This window comes from Carcharhinus amblyrhynchos, unplaced genomic scaffold (genome assembly GCF_965287045.1).
Source record: "Carcharhinus amblyrhynchos unplaced genomic scaffold, sCarAmb.v2.hapA chromosome_128, whole genome shotgun sequence".
Taxonomy (NCBI): domain Eukaryota; kingdom Metazoa; phylum Chordata; class Chondrichthyes; order Carcharhiniformes; family Carcharhinidae; genus Carcharhinus; species Carcharhinus amblyrhynchos.
This window is the reverse complement of record NW_027649868.1, coordinates 400,313-422,044: the sequence shown is the minus strand read 5'-3', so window position 1 is coordinate 422,044 and position 21,732 is coordinate 400,313. Positions and strand designations below refer to the sequence as shown.

The following is a 21,732-nucleotide window of genomic DNA, read 5'->3' as shown; positions in this document are numbered from 1 at the left end:
GAGATCTAACCGACAACAGTAGTGTCATCAACAAAGTTGAAAATCCTGGTGGTGGGTGCACAGTCTCAGGATGGGTGGTGTGGGGTGGGGGGTTAACTTAGGACTGAGATCAGGAGAAATTTCTTCACTCAAACGTTGTGATTCTCTGGAATTCTCTACCTCGGGGGAATGTGGCTGCTTCATCATTGAATACGTTTAAGGCAGCGGTAGACAAATTTTAGGATAATTAAGATATATGGGGTGCATGCAGGAAATAGAGTTAAAACCCCAATGTAAAGCATAATCCTATTGAATAATGGAGCCAGCTTGGGCGAAATGGTCTGCTCCTTCTCCTGTTTCTAGTGTTCTTCTGGTCACCCTACTGTTCCCTTCCATCTCCTCCCTATCAGCAGATCTTTCTATTCCTTTCTCCCTCATGTGTTTATCCAGCTACCCTCCTCCGCTCCCCCCCCCACCCTCCACCCCCCAACCTTAAATATCTATACTATTCACCTCAACCTCTCCCGTTGGCATCAAGTGCTACATATTCCCATGGGGAGCGAGTCCTACATTCTCCCCTCACCCCCCCCACCGTGGGAGCGAGTCCCACATTCTCCTCCACTTCTATTTTGGCATAAATCACATTTCTCTGTCATCCTTTTAGCTGCTCCTTTGTACCTACAGCTTTGACCGGGAACCTCTTATTCATATTTGTTAAATCAAATACTTGCCTTGTGCCAACATGCAGTGCCTTGCTGTCATATTAAAGGCACTGTATAAATGTAAGTTGTTTCATTCTATTCTCCTGCATGTGTTTATCCAGCTTTGAATGTTAATTCATCTCCATCATGCACAATTGGGGTGACTCATCATTGCCCTCTACAGTTCACATTCAAAAGTCTGAGGTCAAAAACAGCTTCTTCCCTGCTGCTATCAGCCTTTTGAATAGACCTATCTCACGTTAAGTTGATCTTTCTTGATACCCTAGCTATGACTGTAACACAACATTCTGCACTCTGCCCTTTACTTACTGTAGTCTCATCCTGCACTGCAGGGCTTCTATTCGCCCCATTGAGTCTGTACCGACCATAGTTTCACCCATAAACCCCATTAATTTACCCCAGCTAGACCTCCCCTGATACTAAGGATCAATTTACTGTGGCCAATCAATCTAACCCACACATCTTTGGATGGTGGGAGGGAACTGGAGCACCTGGAGTAAACCCACACAGACATGGGGAGAACGTACACAGACCGTGCCACCCAGTGACGCGAGGCCAGGATTGAACCGGGGTCCCTGGTGCTGTGAGGCAGCATTGTACCACCATGCCTTCTCTCCTATGTCCTCTATGGATGGTATGCTTTGCCTGTATAGCACAAGAAACCATATCTTTCATTGTAAAAAAATACATGTGACAATAATAAATCAAATCAAATCCTTATACCCTATCTACTCAAGAACAGTATACTTTGTCAAGCGCGCAAGAAACAATACTTTTTAGTGTATCCCAATAGCTGTGCCAATAATAAATCAAATCAAAAACAAGAGGAAAATAATGTGACACTAATCAATCAATTCAATAGAATTCAACAGACTGAATTAAATTCCGTCAATTCAATAAATCAATTGAATTAAATTTAATTCTTCCATATCAATCTACTGCATCCAAACAATTCTATTCAATTGAAAGCCTCTTGCAGTTCACTAGACTCGCCGCTAGAGGCTGTTCCCCGCGAAACGACCCGAGAACGCATGCGCGACCTCCGCCGCTGAGGACGCGGGTGGCGTGCGGGGGGGATCGGAGAGCGCAGGCGCGCAGGTGAGCGACCAGTCAGCTGGTCGTCACGTGGGGACAGATGGCCTGAGGGGAAGGAGTGGCGCAAGCGCGAGTGTTTGGTCAGCCAGAGGGGAGGGGCCGAGGCGGCGGGGCGGGCTCACCACAGGGAAAAACGAGGGTGGCGGGGAATGCGCAGGCGCATGGCGGAGCTGGTGGAGGGGAATGCGCAGGCGCGCGGCGGAGCTGCTGGAAAGGAGTGCGCATGCGCACTTCGGAGTGGTGGAAGGATGAGTCAAGGAGGCGGTCGGAGGGGGCGGGGCTTGATCGAGGGGGCGGTACCAAGGGGAAGACATCACCTTTGTGACGGGGGGGCGGGCAGAGGGAGGCCACATGGGGAGAGCACTCAGTCAGCCAAATTTGACGGGGGGGGGGGACGGGGAGTGTCGGGTGGGTGGAGTTGAATCAGGGAGAGTGCACAGAGGGGGGGCGAAGCAGGGAATTGTCAAATGGGCGAAAGTGTTGAAGTGCGCAGGTGCGACCACGAGGCTGTCAATCAGTTAGGGAAGAGGAGGAGCCAATGGGGTTGGGCGAGGGAAGCAGAGTGCGCACGCGCACAGGCGGCGAGTCGGTTCGTCAGTCAGAACAGAGGGCGGGAAGGATTGCGGGAGGCCATTCCACGTGAGGGGCGTGGCCAAGCGGGGGCTGGGTCACGTGGGCTAAGTGGGGGGAGAGGGAGTTGCGCAGCAGGGGCGAGAAACAGGACTTGTTGGGCAAATAAAAAGGCGGGGAAGAGAGCCAAGTGAAGGAGAGTGCGCAGGCGCAAGTGGAGGCCAAGCACTCAGCTGGTCAATGGGTCAGAGTGAAAGGGAGCGGCTCAGCTGGGACGTAGGGGGAGTGAGTGCGTGGTGACGTAACGCTGGGTGGAGCCGGACTAGCGGCGAGGTTACGCAGGCACGGGGACGTGACGCACGAGGGGAGGGGACGCAGAGGCACGCACAGGTTGGTGACGCCTGCACGCACGATACGAGGAAGTGACGCAGGCACGTTGAGCGGAAGCGCGGCAGAGTCACACACGAGGGGGGACGCAGGCGCACGCGCGGGGAGGTGACGGAGGCACGCACGTTCGGGGAGGTTACGAAGGGACACACGCTCGGGGACGTGACGCAGGCACGTACGAACGGGTCAGGGGCGCAGGCACGTTCGCACGGGGCAGGACGCATGCACGCAGGTTAGGGTCGGTGACGCAGCACGTACGCTCGGGGAGGCTGGGCAGGCAGCGTTGCTCCTGGTTACCGGGCGGACTGGTTGAGGGGGGCGGACGGGGCCGCCATTGATGTGCGCGCTGGAGCCGGGAATGGAGGCGGAGGAGCGGCAGCGGCGGTGTTGGCGGCTCCGGAGCAGCGGGCGGCGGCTGCTGCTGCCCTGAGTGTGTGTGAGAGAGAGAGAGAGTGTGCAGTGAGTGAGGAGAGTGCGGGGCCGGATCGCCCTCCCCTCCTTCCCCCGGAGCCCAGCCGCTTAACCCTTTCCTTCCCCACCACCCCCTTCACCAGCACCGCCGGCAGAAGATGGCGAGTGAGCCGCCGGCCCGCAGCCTGGATGATATCGACCTGTCTGCACTCCGGGTAAGGGCGAGTGTGAGAGGAACGGGCAGCGCGGCGGGGGAGGGAGGATAACAGTGTAAATCATCAAGTGTTAAACCACCCGGTGCCAGGGTGTAAACCACCCGGTGCCAGGGTGTGAACCACCCGGTGCCAGGGTGTAAACCACCCGGTGCCAGGGTGTGAATCGCCCGGTGCCAGGGTGTGAACCGCCCGGTGCCAGGGTGTGAACCGCCCGGTGCCAGGGTGTGAACCGCCCGGTGCCAGGGTGTGAACCGCCCGGTGCCAGGGTGTGAACCGCCCGGTGCCAGGGTGTGAACCGCCCGGTGCCAGGGTGTGAACCGCCCGGTGCCAGGGTGTGAACCGCCCGGTGCCAGGGTGTGAACCGCCCGGTGCCAGGGTGTGAACCGCCCGGTGCCAGGGTGTGAACCGCCCGGTGCCAGGGTGTGAATCGGCACTAGGTGATTTACACGCTCAATGATTCGCACCCCGGCACCGGGCGGTTCGCACCCCGGCACCGGGCGGTTCGCACCCCGGCACCGGGCGGTTCGCACCCCGGCACCGGGCGGTTCGCACCCCGGGTGTGAATCGCCCGGTGCCAGGGTGTAAACCACCCGGTGCCAGGGTGTGAATCGCCCGGTGCCAGGGTGTAAACCGCCCGGTGCCAGGGTGTGAATCGCCCGGTGCCAGGGTGTAAACCGCCCGGTGCCGGGGTGTGAATCGCCCGGTGCCAGGGTGTAAACCGCCCGGTGCTAGGGTGTGAACCGCCCGGTGCCGGGGTGCGAACCGCCCGGTGCCGGGGTGCGAACCGCCCGGTGCCGGGGTGCGAACCGCCCGGTGCCGGGGTGCGAACCGCCCGGTGCCGGGGTGCGAACCGCCCGGTGCCGGGGTGCGAATCATTGAGCGTGTAAATCACCTAGTGCCAGGGTGTGAACCACCCAGTGTGTAACTCATCAAGTGTGTGAACCACTTAGTGCCCAGGTGTGAATCACCCAGCGTGTAAATCACCCAGTGCCCACGTGCAAATCAGCCAGTGCTAATGTGTGAATCACCCAGCGCCAGGGTGTAAATCACCCAATGTGTAAATCACACAGTGCTAGGGTGTAAATCAATCGCCCAGCGTGTAAATCACTGGGTGTAAAGCACCCAGTGTGTAAATCATCCAGCGCCAGGATGCCAGTCGCCCGGTGCGCCAGGGTGCCACTTGCCCCTGGTACAGGTGTGTCAGTCACCCACTGCCGACTTGCAAATCACCTCTGGCGATGGGGCGCAGGTTGCTCCTGGTGCCGGTGTGTATATCCCAGCCCCCACTTCCCAGTGCCACTGTGTAAATTCCTTCGTTGCTAGTGTGTAAACCTGCCCAGTGCCTGCATGCAAATCCCCACACCCCCCACCCCCCTCGGGTACCGGTGTGTAAATCCCCTCCCCCTCTGGAGTTGATCTGTGGGTACCCACGCCCCCCCCCCCACCCCATTGCCAGCGTGTGGATCTCCCCCCCCCCCCCCCCCCAAGGTGCCAGTGCCTTGATCACCCCCACCCCTTGGCAACAGTGCATGGATCCCCCCCCCCCCGGCGCCAGCACCAGTGCATGAATCTCCCCGCACCTCCCCCTCCCCCCCCAGCACCAGTGCAGCCCCCCGCCTACCTGGCGCCAGTGCACGAATGCTCCTCCCGGATGCCAGTGTGTAAACACCCCCTCCCGGGTGCCAGTGCCCCTCCTGGGTGCCAGTGTGCCAGTGCCCCTCCCGGGTGCCAGTGTGCCAATGCCCCCGGGCGCCAGTAGCGCCTCCTGCCAGAGTGCCAGTGCTGCCCCCGGGCACCAGTGTGTAACCCCTCCCCCATGCCAGCGTACAAATCCTCTGCCCCAGTGCCGGTGTGAATCCCCGCCGCACCCACCCCCGAGTGCCAGTGAGCGAACCCGCGCCAGTGTGAACCCCCCCCGCCTATCTGGCGACAGTGCGCAAATTCCCCAGTTGTTAATGTGCCCACCCCTGGGCGCCAGTGTGTCAATGCCCCCCCGGGCACCAGTGTCAATGCCACCTGGGCGCCAGTGTGTCGATGCCCCCCGGGCGCCAGTGTGTCGATGCCCGCCCGGGCGCCAGTGTGTCGATGCCCACCCGGGCGCCAGTGTGTCGATGCCCGCCCGGGCGCCAGTGTGTCGATGCCCGCCCGGGCGCCAGTGTGTCGATGCCCGCCCGGGCGCCAGTGTGTCGATGCCCGCCCGGGCGCCAGTGTGTCGATGCCCGCCCGGGCGCCAGTGTGTCGATGCCCGCCCGGGCGCCAGTGTGTCGATGCCCGCCCGGGCGCCAGTGTGTCGATGCCCTCCCGCGCCAGTGTGTCAATGCCGCCCCCTCGGGTGCCAGTGTTTCAGTGTGCCCTGCCCTCCCCCCCCCACCGGGTACCAGAGTGCAAATCCCCCCTCACCTCGGCTCGAGTGTGCGGTTCCCCCCGGGCATCAGTGTGTCAGCGCCCCCCACCCAGGGTGCCAGTGTGTCAGCGCCCCGCTCCCCCCCCCGGGGTGCATGTGTGTCAGCCCCGCCCCCCCCGGGAGCCAGTGTGTCAGCGACCCCACCCCCTCCGGTGCCAGTGTGCGGGTTTGCCCCTCCCCCTGTGCCAGTGTGCGAATCCCTGCCCCTCCCCCGGTGCCAGTGTGCGAATCCCTGCCCCTCCCCCTGTGCCAGTGTGCGAATCCCTGCCCCTCCCCCTGTGCCAGTGTGCGAATCCCTGCCCCTCCCCCTGTGCCAGTGTGCGAATCCCTGCCCCTCCCCTGTGCCAGTGTGCGAATCCCTGCCCCTCCCCCTGTGCCAGTGTGCGAATCCCTGCCCCTCCCCCTGTGCCAGTGTGCGAATCCCTGCCCCTCCCCCTGTGCCAGTGTGCGAATCCCTGCCCCTCCCCCTGTGCCAGTGTGCGAATCCCTGCCCCTCCCCCTGTGCCAGTGTGCGAATCCCTGCCCCTCCCCCTGTGCCAGTGTGCGAATCCCTGCCCCTCCCCCTGTGCCAGTGTGCGAATCCCTGCCCCTCCCCCCGGTGCCAGTGAGCGAATCCCTGCCCCTCCCCCCGGTGCCAGTGAGCGAATCCCTGCCCCTCCCCCGGTGCCAGTGAGCGAATCCCTGCCCCTCCCCCGGTGCCAGTGTGCGAATCCCTGCCCCTCCCCCCGTGCCAGTGAGCGAATCCCTGCCCCTCCCCCGGTGCCAGTGTGCGAATCCCTGCCCCTCCCCCGGTGCCAGTGTGCGAATCCCTGCCCCTCCCCTGGTGCCAGTGTGCGAATCCCTGCCCCTCCCCCGGTGCCAGTGTGCGAATCCCTGCCCCTCCCCCCGGTGCCAGTGTGCGAATCCCTGCCCCTCCCCCGGTGCCAGTGAGCGAATGCCTGCCCCTCCCCTGGTGCCAGTGTGCGAATCCCTGCCCCTCCCCCGGTGCCAGTGAGCGAATCCCTGCCCCTCCCCCGGTGCCAGTGTGCGAATCCCTGCCCCTCCCCCGGTGCCAGTGTGCGAATCCCTGCCCCTCCCCCGGTGCCAGTGTGCGAATCCCTGCCCCTCCCCCGGTGCCAGTGTGCGAATCCCTGCCCCTCCCCCGGTGCCAGTGTGCGAATCCCTGCCCCTCCCCCGGTGCCAATGTGCCAAACCCTGCCCCTCCCCCGGTGCCAATGTGCCAAACCCTGCCCAATGCTAGTGTGCCAATGCCCTCCCCCGGGACCATTGTCCAATTGCCCCCCCTACCCCCCTACCCCCAATGTGAGTGTGTAAGCCAGTGTATTAATCTCCCTCCGCCAATGTGTAAATTTGTGTGTGCGTGTGTGTCAATCCTCCCCCCGCCTCTCTCTCTGTCTCTGTGTGCCTCTCTCTGTCTCTGTGTGCCTCTCTCTCTCTCTCTGTGCCTCTCCCTCTCTGTGTGCCTCTCCCTCTCTCTCTGTGTGCCTCTCCCTCTCTCTCTATCTGTGCCTCTCCCTCTCTCTCTCTCTCTGTGTGCCTCTCCCTCTCTCTCTCTCTGTGTGCCTCTCCCTCTCTCTCTCTCTGTGTGCCTCTCCCTCTCTCTCTCTCTGTGTGCCTCTCCCTCTCTCTCTCTCTCTCTGTGTGCCTCTCCCTCTCTCTCTGTGTGCCTCTCCCTCTCTCTCTCTGTGTGCCTCTCCCTCTCTCTCTGTGTGCCTCTCCCTCTCTCTCTCTCTCTCTGTGTGCCTCTCCCTCTCTCTCTCTCTCTGTGTGCCTCTCCCTCTCTCCCTCTCTCTTTGTGCCTCTCCCTCTCTCTCTCTCTCTGTGTGCCTCTCTCTCTCTCTCTGTGTGCCTCTCCCTCTCTCTCTCTCTCTGTGTGCCTCTCTCTCTCTGTGTGCCTCTCTCTCTCTGTGTGCCTCTCTCTCTCTGTGTGCCTCTCTCTCTCTGTGTGCCTCTCTCTCTCTGTGTGCCTCTCTCTCTCTCTGTGTGCCTCTCCCTCTCTCTCTCCCTGTGTGTGCCTCTCTCTCTCTGTGTGTGCCTCTCTCTCTCTGTGTGTGCCTCTCTCTCTCTGTGTGCCTCTCTCTCTGTGTGTGCCTCTCTCTCTCTGTGTGTGCCTCTCTCTCTCTGTGTGTGCCTCTCTCTCTCTGTGTGCCTCTCTCTCTCTGTGTGCCTCTCTCTCTCTGTGTGCCTCTCTCTCTGTGTGCCTCTCTCTCTGTGTGCCTCTCTCTCTGTGTGCCTCTCTCTCTGTGTGCCTCTCTCTCTGTGTGCCTCTCTCTCTGTGTGCCTCTCTCTCTCTGTGCCTCTCTCTCTGTGTGCCTCTCTCTCTCTGTGTGCCCCCCTCTCTCTCTCTGTGTGCCCCCCTCTCTCTCTCTGTGTGCCCCCCTCTCTCTCTCTGTGTGCCCCCCTCTCTCTCTCTGTGTGCCCCCCTCTCTCTCTCTGTGTGCCCCCCTCTCTCTCTCTGTGTGCCCCCCTCTCTCTCTCTGTGTGCCCCCCTCTCTCTCTCTGTGTGCCCCCCTCTCTCTCTCTGTGTGCCCCCCTCTCTCTCTCTGTGTGCCCCCCTCTCTCTCTCTGTGTGCCCCCCTCTCTCTCTCTGTGTGCCCCCCTCTCTCTCTCTGTGTGCCCCCCTCTCTCTCTCTGTGTGCCCCCCTCTCTCTCTCTGTGTGCCCCCCTCTCTCTCTCTGTGTGCCCCCCTCTCTCTCTCTGTGTGCCCCCCTCTCTCTCTCTGTGTGCCCCCCTCTCTCTCTCTGTGTGCCCCCCTCTCTCTCTCTGTGTGCCCCCCTCTCTCTCTCTGTGTGCCCCCCTCTCTCTCTCTGTGTGCCCCCCTCTCTCTCTCTGTGTGCCCCCCTCTCTCTCTCTGTGTGCCCCCCTCTCTCTCTCTGTGTGCCCCCCTCTCTCTCTCTGTGTGCCCCCCTCTCTCTCTCTGTGTGCCCCCCTCTCTCTCTCTGTGTGCCCCCCTCTCTCTCTCTGTGTGCCCCCCTCTCTCTCTCTGTGTGCCCCCCTCTCTCTCTCTGTGTGCCCCCCTCTCTCTCTCTGTGTGCCCCCCTCTCTCTCTCTGTGTGCCCCCCTCTCTCTCTCTGTGTGCCCCCCTCTCTCTCTCTGTGTGCCCCCCTCTCTCTCTCTGTGTGCCCCCCTCTCTCTCTCTGTGTGCCCCCCTCTCTCTCTCTGTGTGCCCCCCTCTCTCTCTCTGTGTGCCCCCCTCTCTCTCTCTGTGTGCCCCCCTCTCTCTCTCTGTGTGCCCCCCTCTCTCTCTCTGTGTGCCCCCCTCTCTCTCTCTGTGTGCCCCCCTCTCTCTCTCTGTGTGCCCCCCTCTCTCTCTCTGTGTGCCCCCCTCTCTCTCTCTGTGTGCCCCCCTCTCTCTCTCTGTGTGCCCCCCTCTCTCTCTCTGTGTGCCCCCCTCTCTCTCTCTGTGTGCCCCCCTCTCTCTCTCTGTGTGCCCCCCTCTCTCTCTCTGTGTGCCCCCCTCTCTCTCTCTGTGTGCCCCCCTCTCTCTCTCTGTGTGCCCCCCTCTCTCTCTCTGTGTGCCCCCCTCTCTCTCTCTGTGTGCCCCCCTCTCTCTCTCTGTGTGCCCCCCTCTCTCTCTCTGTGTGCCCCCCTCTCTCTCTCTGTGTGCCCCCCTCTCTCTCTCTGTGTGCCCCCCTCTCTCTCTCTGTGTGCCCCCCTCTCTCTCTCTGTGTGCCCCCCTCTCTCTCTCTGTGTGCCCCCCTCTCTCTCTCTGTGTGCCCCCCTCTCTCTCTCTGTGTGCCCCCCTCTCTCTCTCTGTGTGCCCCCCTCTCTCTCTCTGTGTGCCCCCCTCTCTCTCTCTGTGTGCCCCCCTCTCTCTCTCTGTGTGCCCCCCTCTCTCTCTCTGTGTGCCCCCCTCTCTCTCTCTGTGTGCCCCCCTCTCTCTCTCTGTGTGCCCCCCTCTCTCTCTCTGTGTGCCCCCCTCTCTCTCTCTGTGTGCCCCCCTCTCTCTCTCTGTGTGCCCCCCTCTCTCTCTCTGTGTGCCCCCCTCTCTCTCTCTGTGTGCCCCCCTCTCTCTCTCTGTGTGCCCCCCTCTCTCTCTCTGTGTGCCCCCCTCTCTCTCTCTGTGTGCCCCCCTCTCTCTCTCTGTGTGCCCCCCTCTCTCTCTCTGTGTGCCCCCCTCTCTCTCTCTGTGTGCCCCCCTCTCTCTCTCTGTGTGCCCCCCTCTCTCTCTCTGTGTGCCCCCCTCTCTCTCTCTCTGTGTGCCCCCCTCTCTCTCTCTCTGTGTGCCCCCCTCTCTCTCTCTGTGTGCCCCCCTCTCTCTCTCTGTGTGCCTCTCACTCTGTCTCTTCTCCGCCCGCCTGCCTGTCTGTCTGATTCTCTCCCCCCCTTCTCTGCCCGCCGCTCCCCCCATCATTTAAAGGGAGAGGCGGATAGAGATTGCGCAATTGTTTCTACAATTTATTAAATATGTTATGTTTACAATGTCTGGGTCACAAAGATAAATGTTTATTTGCAATTCTGTTAGTGTTAGGATCTTTCATTTAATAAATTGCATTTCCATGTTACAAGGGCATCTTGTATACTTTTGCATCAACTGCTGGCAAATGTTTTATACTGTTATATGTGTGAATGATTCATATGGATTCAGTGTCCCTTAGGGTTAGATCTATTACAATGAGGGGCACCCAACTCTTATTGTAACGTGGCTTATTACTTTTTTGCAATCGATTTTCATTCAGCGAAAATGTAAATTAGTTTTATTGTGTAAATAGCTGCCTTGATAGCTGACGCTGCATCCCCGGTGCTTTTTAAAAATTGGTTTGTGTGACATGGGTGTTGCTGGCTGGCCAGCATTTATTGCCCATCCTAAGTTGCCCCTTGAGAAGGTGGTGGTGAGCTGCCTTCTTGAATCGCTGCAGTCCATGTGCTGTGGGTTCACCCACAATGCCATTAGGGAGAGAATTCCAGGATTTTGACTCAGTGACTGGGAAGTAACGGCTGATATACTTCCAAGTTAGGATGGTGAGAGGCTCGGAGAGAAACTTGCAGGTGCTGGTGTTCCTATATCTGCTGCCCTTACCCTTCCGGATGGAGATGGTTATGGGTTTGGTAGGTGTTATCTAAGGATCTTTGGTGAATTGCTGCAGAACATTTGGTAGATAGTACATGCGGCTACTACTGAGAGCCGGTGGAGGGAGTGGATGTTTGTGGATGGCGTGCCAATCAAGTAGGCTGCTGTGTCCTAGGTAGTGTCAAACTTCTTGAGTGTTGATGGAGCTGCACCCATCCAGGCAAGTGGGGAGCATTCCATCACACTCCTGACTTGTGCCTTGTAGATGGTGGATAGGCTTTCGGGAGTCAGGAGGTGAGTTACTCGTCGCAGTATTCCCTGCCTCTGACCTGCTTTTGTAGCCACTATTTATATATGGTGAGCATGATGTGGAGATGACGACAGTAAGAAACCTCAAAATGCCAGGTTAAAGTCCAACATATGTGGTGAATCCAGTTGAGTTTCTGGTCAATGGTAGCCCCAAGGATATTGACGACGGGGAAATTCATTGATTGTGATTGAATGCCAAGGGGCGGTGGTTAGATCGCCTCTTGTTGGTGATAGTCATTGCCTGGTGTTTGTGTGGCGCGAATGTTGCTTTCTAGTTTATGTGCCATCAACTTTGTTTATATCCACTGCTGACGTGGACCAGATGGGCTGAATGGCCTATGCTGTATTGACTCTATCGAGGCACAGAGGCTCTTGGTAAGCCATTGGAAACATGATCTTCTGGAGATTTACATTTTCCATTGCACTGTGCTGCAGTTTGTCAGAAGTGCCACTTTTTGTTAGGAATTTCAGATAAATCAAATTCCATTTTTATTTACTAGGGTTTCCAAGATTTTTGTTGGCACTTGAGGAATCTCTGACCGCAGTCGGTTGATTTATATGTGCTGAAGTTGGCTTACAGCACTTGATTAAGATAACATTCTTTTAGTGTGCCTGGATTTTCCCAGGAATTTCATTGGGATTTGTATTTCTATCCACTTTTATCATTCGGCCTATGGGTAGCAATTTGCACCCTCCCCACCCACCCCGGGTCACCCTTTCTGACTATGTTAGCTGGTCTAATGGTTGTCTTTCCAGACTGACCCCTCTTCTCAGCTTTCAGCGCAACTCCTGACTCCCAAGGGGAAATACTGGCACCTTGCAAATTCGATGGAAGCAGGTGGAAGTGAGAATGTTCGGGGTGTATGGGGTCCTTGATTATGCTGGCTGCTTTTCCAAGGCAGCAGGAAACGTAGATGGAGTCAGTGGTTGGGAGGCTGGTTTGCATAATGGATTGGGCTTCGTTCACAAGCCTTTGTAGTTTTTTGCGGTCTTGGGCAGAGCAGGAGCCATGCCAAGTTTATAACCCCTCCCACCAGGCTTTCTACCCCTGCCCCAGCTCTGAGGTGCCCTTTATTGACTTCATCAGTGATGTCCAAACTGGCTGTAACCACAATCTACCAGATCCCATCCCCTGGACCTGTTTGCACCCTTTGATGTGTTTGACCAAACCATTCCCCTCTTATAATAAAAGCAAAATACTGCTGATGCTGGAATCTGAAGCAGAAAAAGCTGCTATTCCTCTCCTGCATTGTGGCACTGCCCAAACCAGATTACTGACAGTTGGTTGATCCTGCCCACCACCTTTTCCCACCATACCCATGGCGGTTCCTTAAGACTCCAGCCTCACTCCTCTTCTATTTCTCAGCTGCACGGTGTCCCTTGGTGAATCCTTTTGAAAACACGGCATCATTTTTCACACGTTTATAGTTGTCACTAACCTCCCCATCATAGTCTTCTCCCTCCCCTCCTCCCCATGCCTTTTGTTACCTCCTGTCCTGGTTCCTCTATGCTGACGCTATAGTTAAGAACGCCCACCAACACCTCTGTTTTCTCAGGAGGCTAAGGAAATTCAGCATGTCTGCTATGATTCTCGAATTTTTTACAGATACATCATAGAAAGCATTCTTTCTGGTTGTATCACAGCTTGGTATGGCTCCTGCTCTGGCCAAGACCACTAGGAACTACAAAGGGTTGTGAATTTAGTCCAATCCATCACGCAAACCAGTCTCCCATCCGTTGACTCTGTCTACACCTTCTGCTGCCTCGGAAAAGCAGCCAGCATAATCAAGGACCCCATGCACCCCGAACATACTTTCTTCCACCATCTTCCGTCGGGAAAAAGATATAAAAGTCTGAGGTCACATACCAACTGACTCAAGAACAGCTTCTTCCCTGCTGCTGTCAGACTTTTGAATGGATCTGCCTTACACTAAGTTGATCTTTCTCTACACCCTAGCTATGACTGTAATACTACCTTATGCACCCTCTCCTTTCCTTCTCTCCTATGTACTCCATGAATGGTATGCTTTGTCTGTATAGTGCGCAAGAAACAATACTTTCCCAATACATGTGATAATAATAAATCAAATCAAACCTCCAGACTGCACTTTTCCAGTGGTCTCCCATCTAGTCTCCAGCCCCCTTCGGCTTGAGCTCATTGGAAACTGTTCTGTCCGCAGCAAGTTCTGTCCACTTCGCACTCGTGCTTGCTGCTGTGTCTCAGTTTTGTCACTTTCATATCCCTCCATGGCCTTGCCTCCTGAGAAGTCTCAGCACCCCTCTAATCCTAACCTTTTTGCTGCTCCATTGGCAGCCATGAGCACTTGCAATTTGCTCCCTCGGTTCCTATGTCAGTCACCTGTCCTAATGTCTCCTTGTAATGCTTGGACTCTTGAGTTGACAGGAGGGCAAATGCAATGTTAGCATTCATTTCGAGAGGACTAGAATACAGAAACATGGATGTACTGCTGAGGCTTTATAAGGCTCTGGTCAGATCACATTTAGAATATTGTGAGCAATTTTGGGCCTCGTATCTAAGGAAGAATGTGCTAGCCTTGGAGATGATCCAGAAGAGGTTCACAAGAGTGACCTCTGGAATGAAGAGCTTGACATACAAGGAATATTTGAAGATTCTGGGTCTGTACTTGATGAAGTTTAGAAGGATGAGGAGGGGATATTATTGAAACTTATAGGATACTGCAAGGCCTGGATAGAGTGGACGTGGGGAAACTGTTTCGATTAGAAGAGACTAGGATCTGAGGGTACAGCGTCAGAGTAAAGGGACTACCCTTTCAAACCGAGATGAGGAGAAATATCTTCAGCCAGAGGGTGGTGAATCTGTGAAACTCTTTGCCACTGAAGGCTGTGGCGGTTGAGACATTGAGTGCATTTTTAAGACAGAGATGGATCGGTTCTTGATTGGCAAGGAGATCAAAGGTTATAGGGAAAAGGCAGGACAGTGGGGTTGAGAAACTTATCAGCAGTGATTGAATGGCAGAGCGAATCTGATGGGCTGAATAGCCTAATTCTGCTTCTATATGTTATGGGCTTATGGACTCCATTTTAAAAAAAAGTCACGTTGTTTGAAAGGCATCAGAAAAGGCCATTCAGTCCCTCTATGCCCATTCCACCACTCGGTGTGATTAATCTGTCACTTGATCACATCAAATCATCTTGGCAATGCATCTGCCAAGTTCCTTGGGTATTTTAGCCACATTGAAGGTGCTTTATGAATACAAGGCTTTGCTTCTCATGCTACAGGGTGAGACTTGCATGAGAAGAATAATGTTTGATTGCGACATCTCGTCTTCTTAACCTCAAGTGCAAAGTACATGGCGTGATCCGTGTGTGTCTGTCCAGAGGCGAGCAGTTTTTCTTTCAAATACCGAAGTGTTTAATTCAAAAAGAAAGCTGTGGTTAATTTTAACATACCAAGAGGAAACCAATCAAGAGACTTTCCTCCTGCTTACACAGTACTGAAACTGTTTGGTTATACAGGGAACAAATTCTGGACTTTGTATATTCCCTGTGCCTTTTACAAGCCGTTGCTTAGTTTGATAAGAAAGGTGTAATATTTATAATGCAATTCGGTTGCTTGTATTGTTCACCTGGGGCTTTCTGACTGACTAATTTTTAAAGCTTCTCTGTGTGATCGTTCAATAATAAGTGAAAGACTTCAGTTGTGTGCCGAATATTAGGGTGGAATTGCAAGCTTGAATCTGTTTGGAAAGTTTGGGCGATTTGCTTAGAGAACATGGGCGGCACAGTGGTTAGCACTGCTGCCTCATATCACCAGGGGCCTGGATTCAATTTTGACCTTGAATGATTGTGTGGAGTCTACACGTTTTCCCCCATGTCTGCATCTTCCAGCTTCCTGCCACCCTGCAAAGATGTGCGGGTTAGGTGGATTGACTATACTAAATTGTCCCTTGGTGACCAAAGATGTGCAGGTTAGGTGGATTGACTATGCTAAATTGCCCCTTGGTGACCAAAGATGTGCAGGTTAGGTGGATTGACTATGCTAAATTGCCCCTTGGTGACCAAAGGTGTTCAGGTTAGATAGATTGGCCATGCTGTGTTGCCCCTTAATGTCAGGGGAATTAACAGGGAAATATGTGGGGTTATGGGGATAGGGCCTGGGTGGGATTGTTGTTGGCGCAGGTTTGATGGGCCGAATAGCCTGCTGCACTGTGCGGATCCTATCAGGGATGAATTCTGCTGCCATGCCTCATTGAGAGTGGCTGAAACCAAGTGAAGGCCTCGTGACATATGCATTGAGAAACTGAATGGTGTGTCAGCAAATCTATTGGTGATGACGCTGTGGCACCTGTGACCTTTACAAACTGTGTTGAAGTTTCCCTGCTATTGGTATTTCATGTTGAAGGAAAGAACTGATTGGTAAAATGTGTGCTTGGCTCTCTGACAAGAGTTTCTGATTAAAAGTAGAGATATCGTTGATGTGTTCAGTATGATGCTTATGGGTGAATTAGATCTATATCTCACACACAGGTGTTGCGTTTGTGCCCAGTCTGCCACAGAGCCAGGCAGCAATGCGTCTATCTGTTAATTTGTGTAATATAAGTGTGGAGGGATTTTTAACTGACAATCTGGCACTCTAACCATGTGGGTGATGTGGTAGCTGTGTTTTTATATTCATTCATGGGAGTTGCTGACATTTATTGCCCGTCCCTAATTGCCCTGAAGAAGGTGGTAGTGAACCGCTTCTTGAAACACTGCAGTCTGTGTGCTGTAAGTACACTCACAGTGCAGTTAGGGAGGGGGGCGGAGAGTGATCCGTGGCTCGGGCGGGGCGTAAGAGGGGTGAAGAGTGTGTTCCGTGGCTCAGGGGGTGGGGGGAAGCATTCTGTGGCTCAGGCGGGGGCTAAGAGGGGTGAAGAGTGTGTTCTGTGGCTCAGGGGGTGGGGGGAAGCATTCTGTGGCTCAGGCGGGGGCTAAGAGGGGTGGAGAGTGTGTTCTGTGGCTCAGGGGGTGGGGGGAAGCATTCTGTGGCTCAGGCGGGGGCTAAGAGGGGCAGAGAGTGTGTTCCATGGCTCGGAGGGGTGGGGAGGAAGCATTCCGTGGCTCCAGGGGGCGGTGGGGAGAGTTTAGTGGTGCAGGGGGGGAGAAAAGTTCCATGGCTTGGCAGGGACACTCTGGGGCTCGGGTTGGGTGGGAGGCATCCATGGCTCGGAGGAGCAACTCGATGGGCCAAATGACCTCCTGCACTGTGCGGCTCCTATGAGGGATGAATTCTGCTGCCATGCCTCATTGAGAATGGCCGAAACCAAGTGAAGGCCTAGTGACATATGCATTGAGAAATTGAATGGTGTGTCAGCAAGTCTGTTGGCAATGACTGTGGCACCTGTGACCTTTACAAACATAGTTGAAGTTTCCCTGCTATTGGTCTTTTGGGGGGAGAGGAGTGCACTAAGGGACCTGCATTTGATTCCTGGTCTTAGGTCGTTGCCTGTGTGGAATCAGCAAGTTCTCCCCTAGTCTGTGTCGGTTTCCCCCGGGTGCTCGGGTTTCTTCCCATAGTCTGATGCATTCGCCAGGCTAAATTCTCCCTCAGTGTTACCCGAACAAGCGCCGGAGTGTGGCAACTAGGAGACTTTTCACAGTAGCTTCATTGCAGTGTTAATGTCAACCTACTTGTGACACTAATAAACTTTAACTTTCCTAGTATTCACTGAGGAAATTTCTACTGTGCTGTCACTGGGTGTCTGACAAGCCGTCCTTTGACAGCACCTTCCATACTCATTGGCGGGCGAGCACAGCTGTCGTGCAAGTTCCCCTCCAGGCCTCACACTGTCCTGATTTGAACTGTGTTGCCTTTTCTGTCATAAGATAATTACAGCAGGGAAGGAGGCTATTTGGCCTAGTGTGTCAATGCTAGCTCTCTAAAGGATCAATTCACCTGGTGCCACTCTGCTGCCTTTTCCCCGAAACCCTGCATGCTATTACTTTTCAGATAATCTCAATCCCTCCGAAAAGCCTTGATTGAATCTGCCTCCACCACAGTTTCAAGCAGTACATTCCCAATCCCAACCACTTCCTGAGTGGGAAAAACGATTTTTCTCTTGTTTTTGATTTAATGTATTATTGCCACATGTATTGGGATACAGTGAAAAGTATTGTTTCTTGCGTGCTATACAGACAAAGCATACCATTCATAGAGTACAAGGAGGGTAAGGAAAGGAGAGGCTGCAGAATGTAGTGCTACAGTCACAGCTAGGGTGCAAAGAAAGATCAGCTTAATGCGAGGTAGGTTCATTCAAAAGTCTGACAACGGGGAAGAAACTGTCTATAAAATAATGAGGGGCACAGGTCAGCAAGATAGTCAATATCTTTTCCCAAAGGTAGGGGAGTCTAAAGCTAGAGGGCACAGGTTTAAGGTGAGAGGGGAGAGATACAAAAGTGTCCAGAGGGGCATTTTTTTTCACAGAGGGTGGTGAGTGTCTGGAACAAGCTACCAGAAGTAGTACTAGAGGTGGATACAACTTTGACTTTTAAAAAGCATTTAGATAGTCACATGGATAAGATGGGTATAGAGGGATATGGGCCAAATGTGGGCAATTGGGATTAGCTTAGGGGTTTTAAAAAAAAGAGTGGTATGGACAAATTGGGCCGATGGGGCTGTTTCCATGCTGTAAACCTCTGTGACTGAACTGTTGAGTCGATTGGTATGTGACTTCAGACCTTTGTATCGTTTTCCTCACCCAAAAGTGGATTAATTTAAACCCAGTGTCAAAGGTTGGCCTTCATCTGAAGCCAAAAATTGATTTAAGTTTCAAGGCAAGGACCTAGCTTCCTGATCTGCAACACTAGCGGTGTTTCTCCTTCCACAGATGCTGCCTTGCCCGGTGGAGGTGTACGATGTTATGAGGGATTGAACCTAGAGTAGATGAGAAGAAATTTTTTCCCTAATTTGGGGGGTGGGGAGGTGGATGGTGGTGGTTGGTACCAAGGCACACAGATTTAAAGTATGGGAACAGGAGATTTAGAGAATTTGACGAAAGACCTTTTCAGTTGGAGGGTTGTGAGGATCTGGAACTCAACGCCTGAAAGTGGCAGAGGCGGGAACCCTCACAGCATTTGAGAATCACTTGAAATGCCACAGTTTATAAGGCTACCAACTAAACGCTACAAAATTGAATTCGAATAGACGCATGTTTGATGGTTGGTGCACAGAAGATGGGCCAAAGGGCTTCTCTTTGTGCTGTAAAACTCTGTAATGAAGGAGAGATGTTGAAGGACAGTGGTTTGGTCAGCTGAGTGAAAGCCCAGTTGAGAAGTATAAATAAACATTAACCACCATTTCCCCTCCCCTTCCCCGTCACTGTATAGTGGCCGCTTGCAAAACGCAGCAGACAAGATGCCTGTGGAGCTGACCAACAACTTAATTTTACAGACTTGATTCCTTTTTAAAGGAACCTTTTAACTGTACAGCACTTTGACCGTATTCTTGGAGCTCCCTGAGATGCTTCGCCAGCAACAAGTTATTTTTGAAGTGTGGCCACTGTTGTTGCAGCAAAGCAAAGCACCTCAAACTGCGCTACTGTGCTGAGCTGACAGACCCGTTCGTTGGAGCTGATGGTTTTAGCGGGTTTGGGGGGGGCGGCGGGAGATCGCAAATGTTGGTTAGGACATTCGGAGGCCGGACTGCTCATCCTTGACTTGTGGGTGTCATCTTCTGACACCCACCTGAAGGGCGAAATAAAAAGCGCTGGTTTACTCTGAAAGGTGATATCTCTGAAAAAAATATTGTTCTTTCAGTGCTGCACCAGGAGTTTCAGTACTCAGGTTTCTGCTATTATTCAATACAAAAGTGAATAAAAAAATGTTCTAAGTGCACTGTCCTTGTAGAATCATGGAATCCTGACAGTGCAGAAGGAGGATACTTGGCTCATCGAGCATGCATCAACAACAATCTCACCCAGGCCTCATCCCCATAACCCCATGTAATCCCCCTGACACAATGGGGCGACCCCACCCAGACCTGGTCCTCGTAACCCCAAGTATTTATCCCGCTAATCCCCCAACCTGCACATCTTGGACACTAAGGGGCAATTTAGCATGGACAGTCTACCTAATCTACACATCTTTGGAGTGTGGAAGGAAACTGGAGCACTGGAGGAAACACACGCAGACGCAGTGCGAAAACTCTGGACTACTATTCCGGTGAAGCAAATAACCAGAGAAGAAAATAACCTGATGGGTTTCACAGTGGTTAGCACTGCTGCCTCACAGCGCCAGGGACCCGGGTTTGATTCCCGGCTTGGGCCAGTGTCTGTGTGGAGTCTGCACGCTCTGTCTCCTGTCTGTGTCGGTTTCCTCCGGGTGCTCCGGTTTCCTTCCACAGTCTAAAAGGAGAGAATGTACAAACTCCACACGGACTTTCATCCAAGGCTGGAGTTGAACCAGGCCCCTGGGGCGATGAGGCAGCAGTGCTAACTACCATAAAGTTAAAGTCTATTTACTAGTTAAAAGGTTTACATGAATACTGCAATGGAGATACTGTGAAATTCCTCTAGTCGCCACACTCCGGCGCCTGTTCGGGTCAATGCACCTAGTCGGCACTGTGGGAGGAAACTGGAGCACCCGGAGGAAACCTGCACACGGGGAGAGAGCGTGCAGAGTCCACACAGACACTGACCCAAGCTGGGAATCGAACCCGGGTCCCTGGCACTGTGAGGCAGCAGTGCTAACCACTGTGCCACCATGTCACCCATCACGTTATTTTCTTCTCTGGTTATTTGCTTCACCAGGACTGTAGTTTTTGCATTGCATCTGTAAGATTAAGCATTAAAGGTGATTAAAACGTTAAAGGAGCAAATAAATGGGGTTGTCCTGCTCACTTTCTGTGTGATGTCCTCCTGGTTATTTATTTCTTCAATGTGCACCTATTGCACTGTGCAATTCAGTGAGCATTATGGCTGAGTCTTCCCCCCTCTATCAACCTTGCGTTGCTAAGCACAAAAGTCATGGGAGAACATGTTGTTACATGATCTTCAGTAACATTCGAGGGAACAAAAGATTTAGCTCGGTGTGAATAAGAGAGGCCTGCAGAAGGCCAGTCTCCACCTCTTCACTGACAAATGGCCACAGCATTGAATCCAATTAACTTCAATAACCTTATCATACTGAACCTGTAAAACGTGGTTAAATCGCTTTTTTAAGACAAGTTTTCAAGTGCAATATAAATCATGTGATGGAGGCAGCACAGTAGTTAGCAGTGCTGCCTCGCTGCACCAGGGACCCGCGTTTGATTCCCGGCTTGGGTACTGTCTATGTGGAGCCTGCACGTTCTCTCCATGTCTGTGTGGGTTCCCTCCGGGTGCTCCGATTTCCTCCCACAGTCTGAAAGATGTGCTGGTTAGGTGCATTGACCTGAACAGGGGCCCGAGTGTGGCGACTCGGGGAATTTCACAGTAACTTCATTGCAGTATTAATGTATGCCTTACTTGCAACTAATAAAGAAAGGACAAACAGTAGCATTATTTAAAGGTTTTGATTTGATTGATTATTGTCGCATATATTGGAATGCAGTGAAAAGTATTGTTTCTTGCGCGCTATACAGACAAAGCATACCGTTCATAGAATACACAGGGGAGAAGGATTTAATTTGATTTATTGTTACATGTATTGGGATACAGTGAAAAGTATTGTTTCTTGTGCACTACGTAGAAAAGTGTACGTTCATAGAGTACATAGGGGAGAAGGAAAGGAGAGGGTGCAGAATGTAGTGTTACAGTCACAGCTGGGTGTAGAGAAAGATCAGCTTAATGTTAGATAGGTCCATTCAAAAGTTTGATGGAAGAGTCGGTTCTTGAGTCGGTGGGTATGTGACCTCAGACTTTTGTATCTTTTTCCTGATGGACGAAGGTAGAAGAGAGAATGTCCGGGGTGCGTGGGGTCCTTGATTATGCTGGTTGCTTTCCCAAGGCAGCGGGAATTGTAGACAGAGTCAATGGATGGGAGACTGGTTTGGGGCTGGGACTACGTTTGCAACCCTTTGTGGTTTCTCGCGGTCTTGGTCAGGTTTTCAGAATATCTTGGGTGCACTTACATAAGGAATGCAAAACGTTAACGTGTGGGAAAGCAAGCAATTAGGAAGTCAAGCAGCATGTTGGCCTTTCTTGTAAAAGGACTGGAGCATTGTAATAAATATGTATTGCTGTGCGGCGTTTTAATGAGACCATGTGTGAAGTCCTGTGGTTTTGATCTCCACATTTAAGAAATATAACTCCCCGTGTATTGATTCAGCGAAGGTTTAATAAATTGGCCACCGAGATGAGGAGGTTCCTGTGATGAGAGACTGAAAAAATTGGGCCTACCTTCTCTGGAGTTGAGAGGAATGAGAGGCGATCGCATTGAAACGTACAAGCTTCTGAAGGCGTTTGACAGGGTGGTTGGACACTGGGAAATACTCCCTAGGCTGGGGAATCTAGAACAGGAGGTGGGGGCAACAGTTTCAGGATTGGGGTGGGAGGATGTGGTGGCGATCATTGAGAACTGAGATAAGGAGAAATTTCTTCACTCAAAGGGGTAAATCTTTGGGATTCTCTGCCCTGGAGGGATGTGGGTGCTCCATCATTGAATATGTGAAAGGCTGGGGTAGACAGATTT

The 21,732-nt window shown here is 53.4% G+C and overlaps 1 protein-coding gene across 4 annotated transcripts in view; it reads left to right on the top strand.

Moving 5' to 3' along the window:
• The first annotated feature begins 3,018 nt into the window (after nt 1-3,018).
• LOC145338650 (misshapen-like kinase 1) overlaps nt 3,019-21,732 on the top strand; it is a 316,064-nt gene continuing 297,350 nt past the window's right edge. For 2 of the 4 annotated variants that reach the window (XM_080183040.1, XM_080183039.1), the window contains exon 1: nt 3,020-3,379. In XM_080183040.1, coding sequence (XP_080039166.1) covers nt 3,323-3,379 — 57 coding nt within the window. In that variant the 5' untranslated portion in view covers nt 3,020-3,322. Of the gene's footprint in view, nt 3,380-21,732 lie in introns of all 4 variants that reach the window. The other 2 variants (XM_080183038.1, XM_080183041.1) reach the window with 2 other exon arrangements.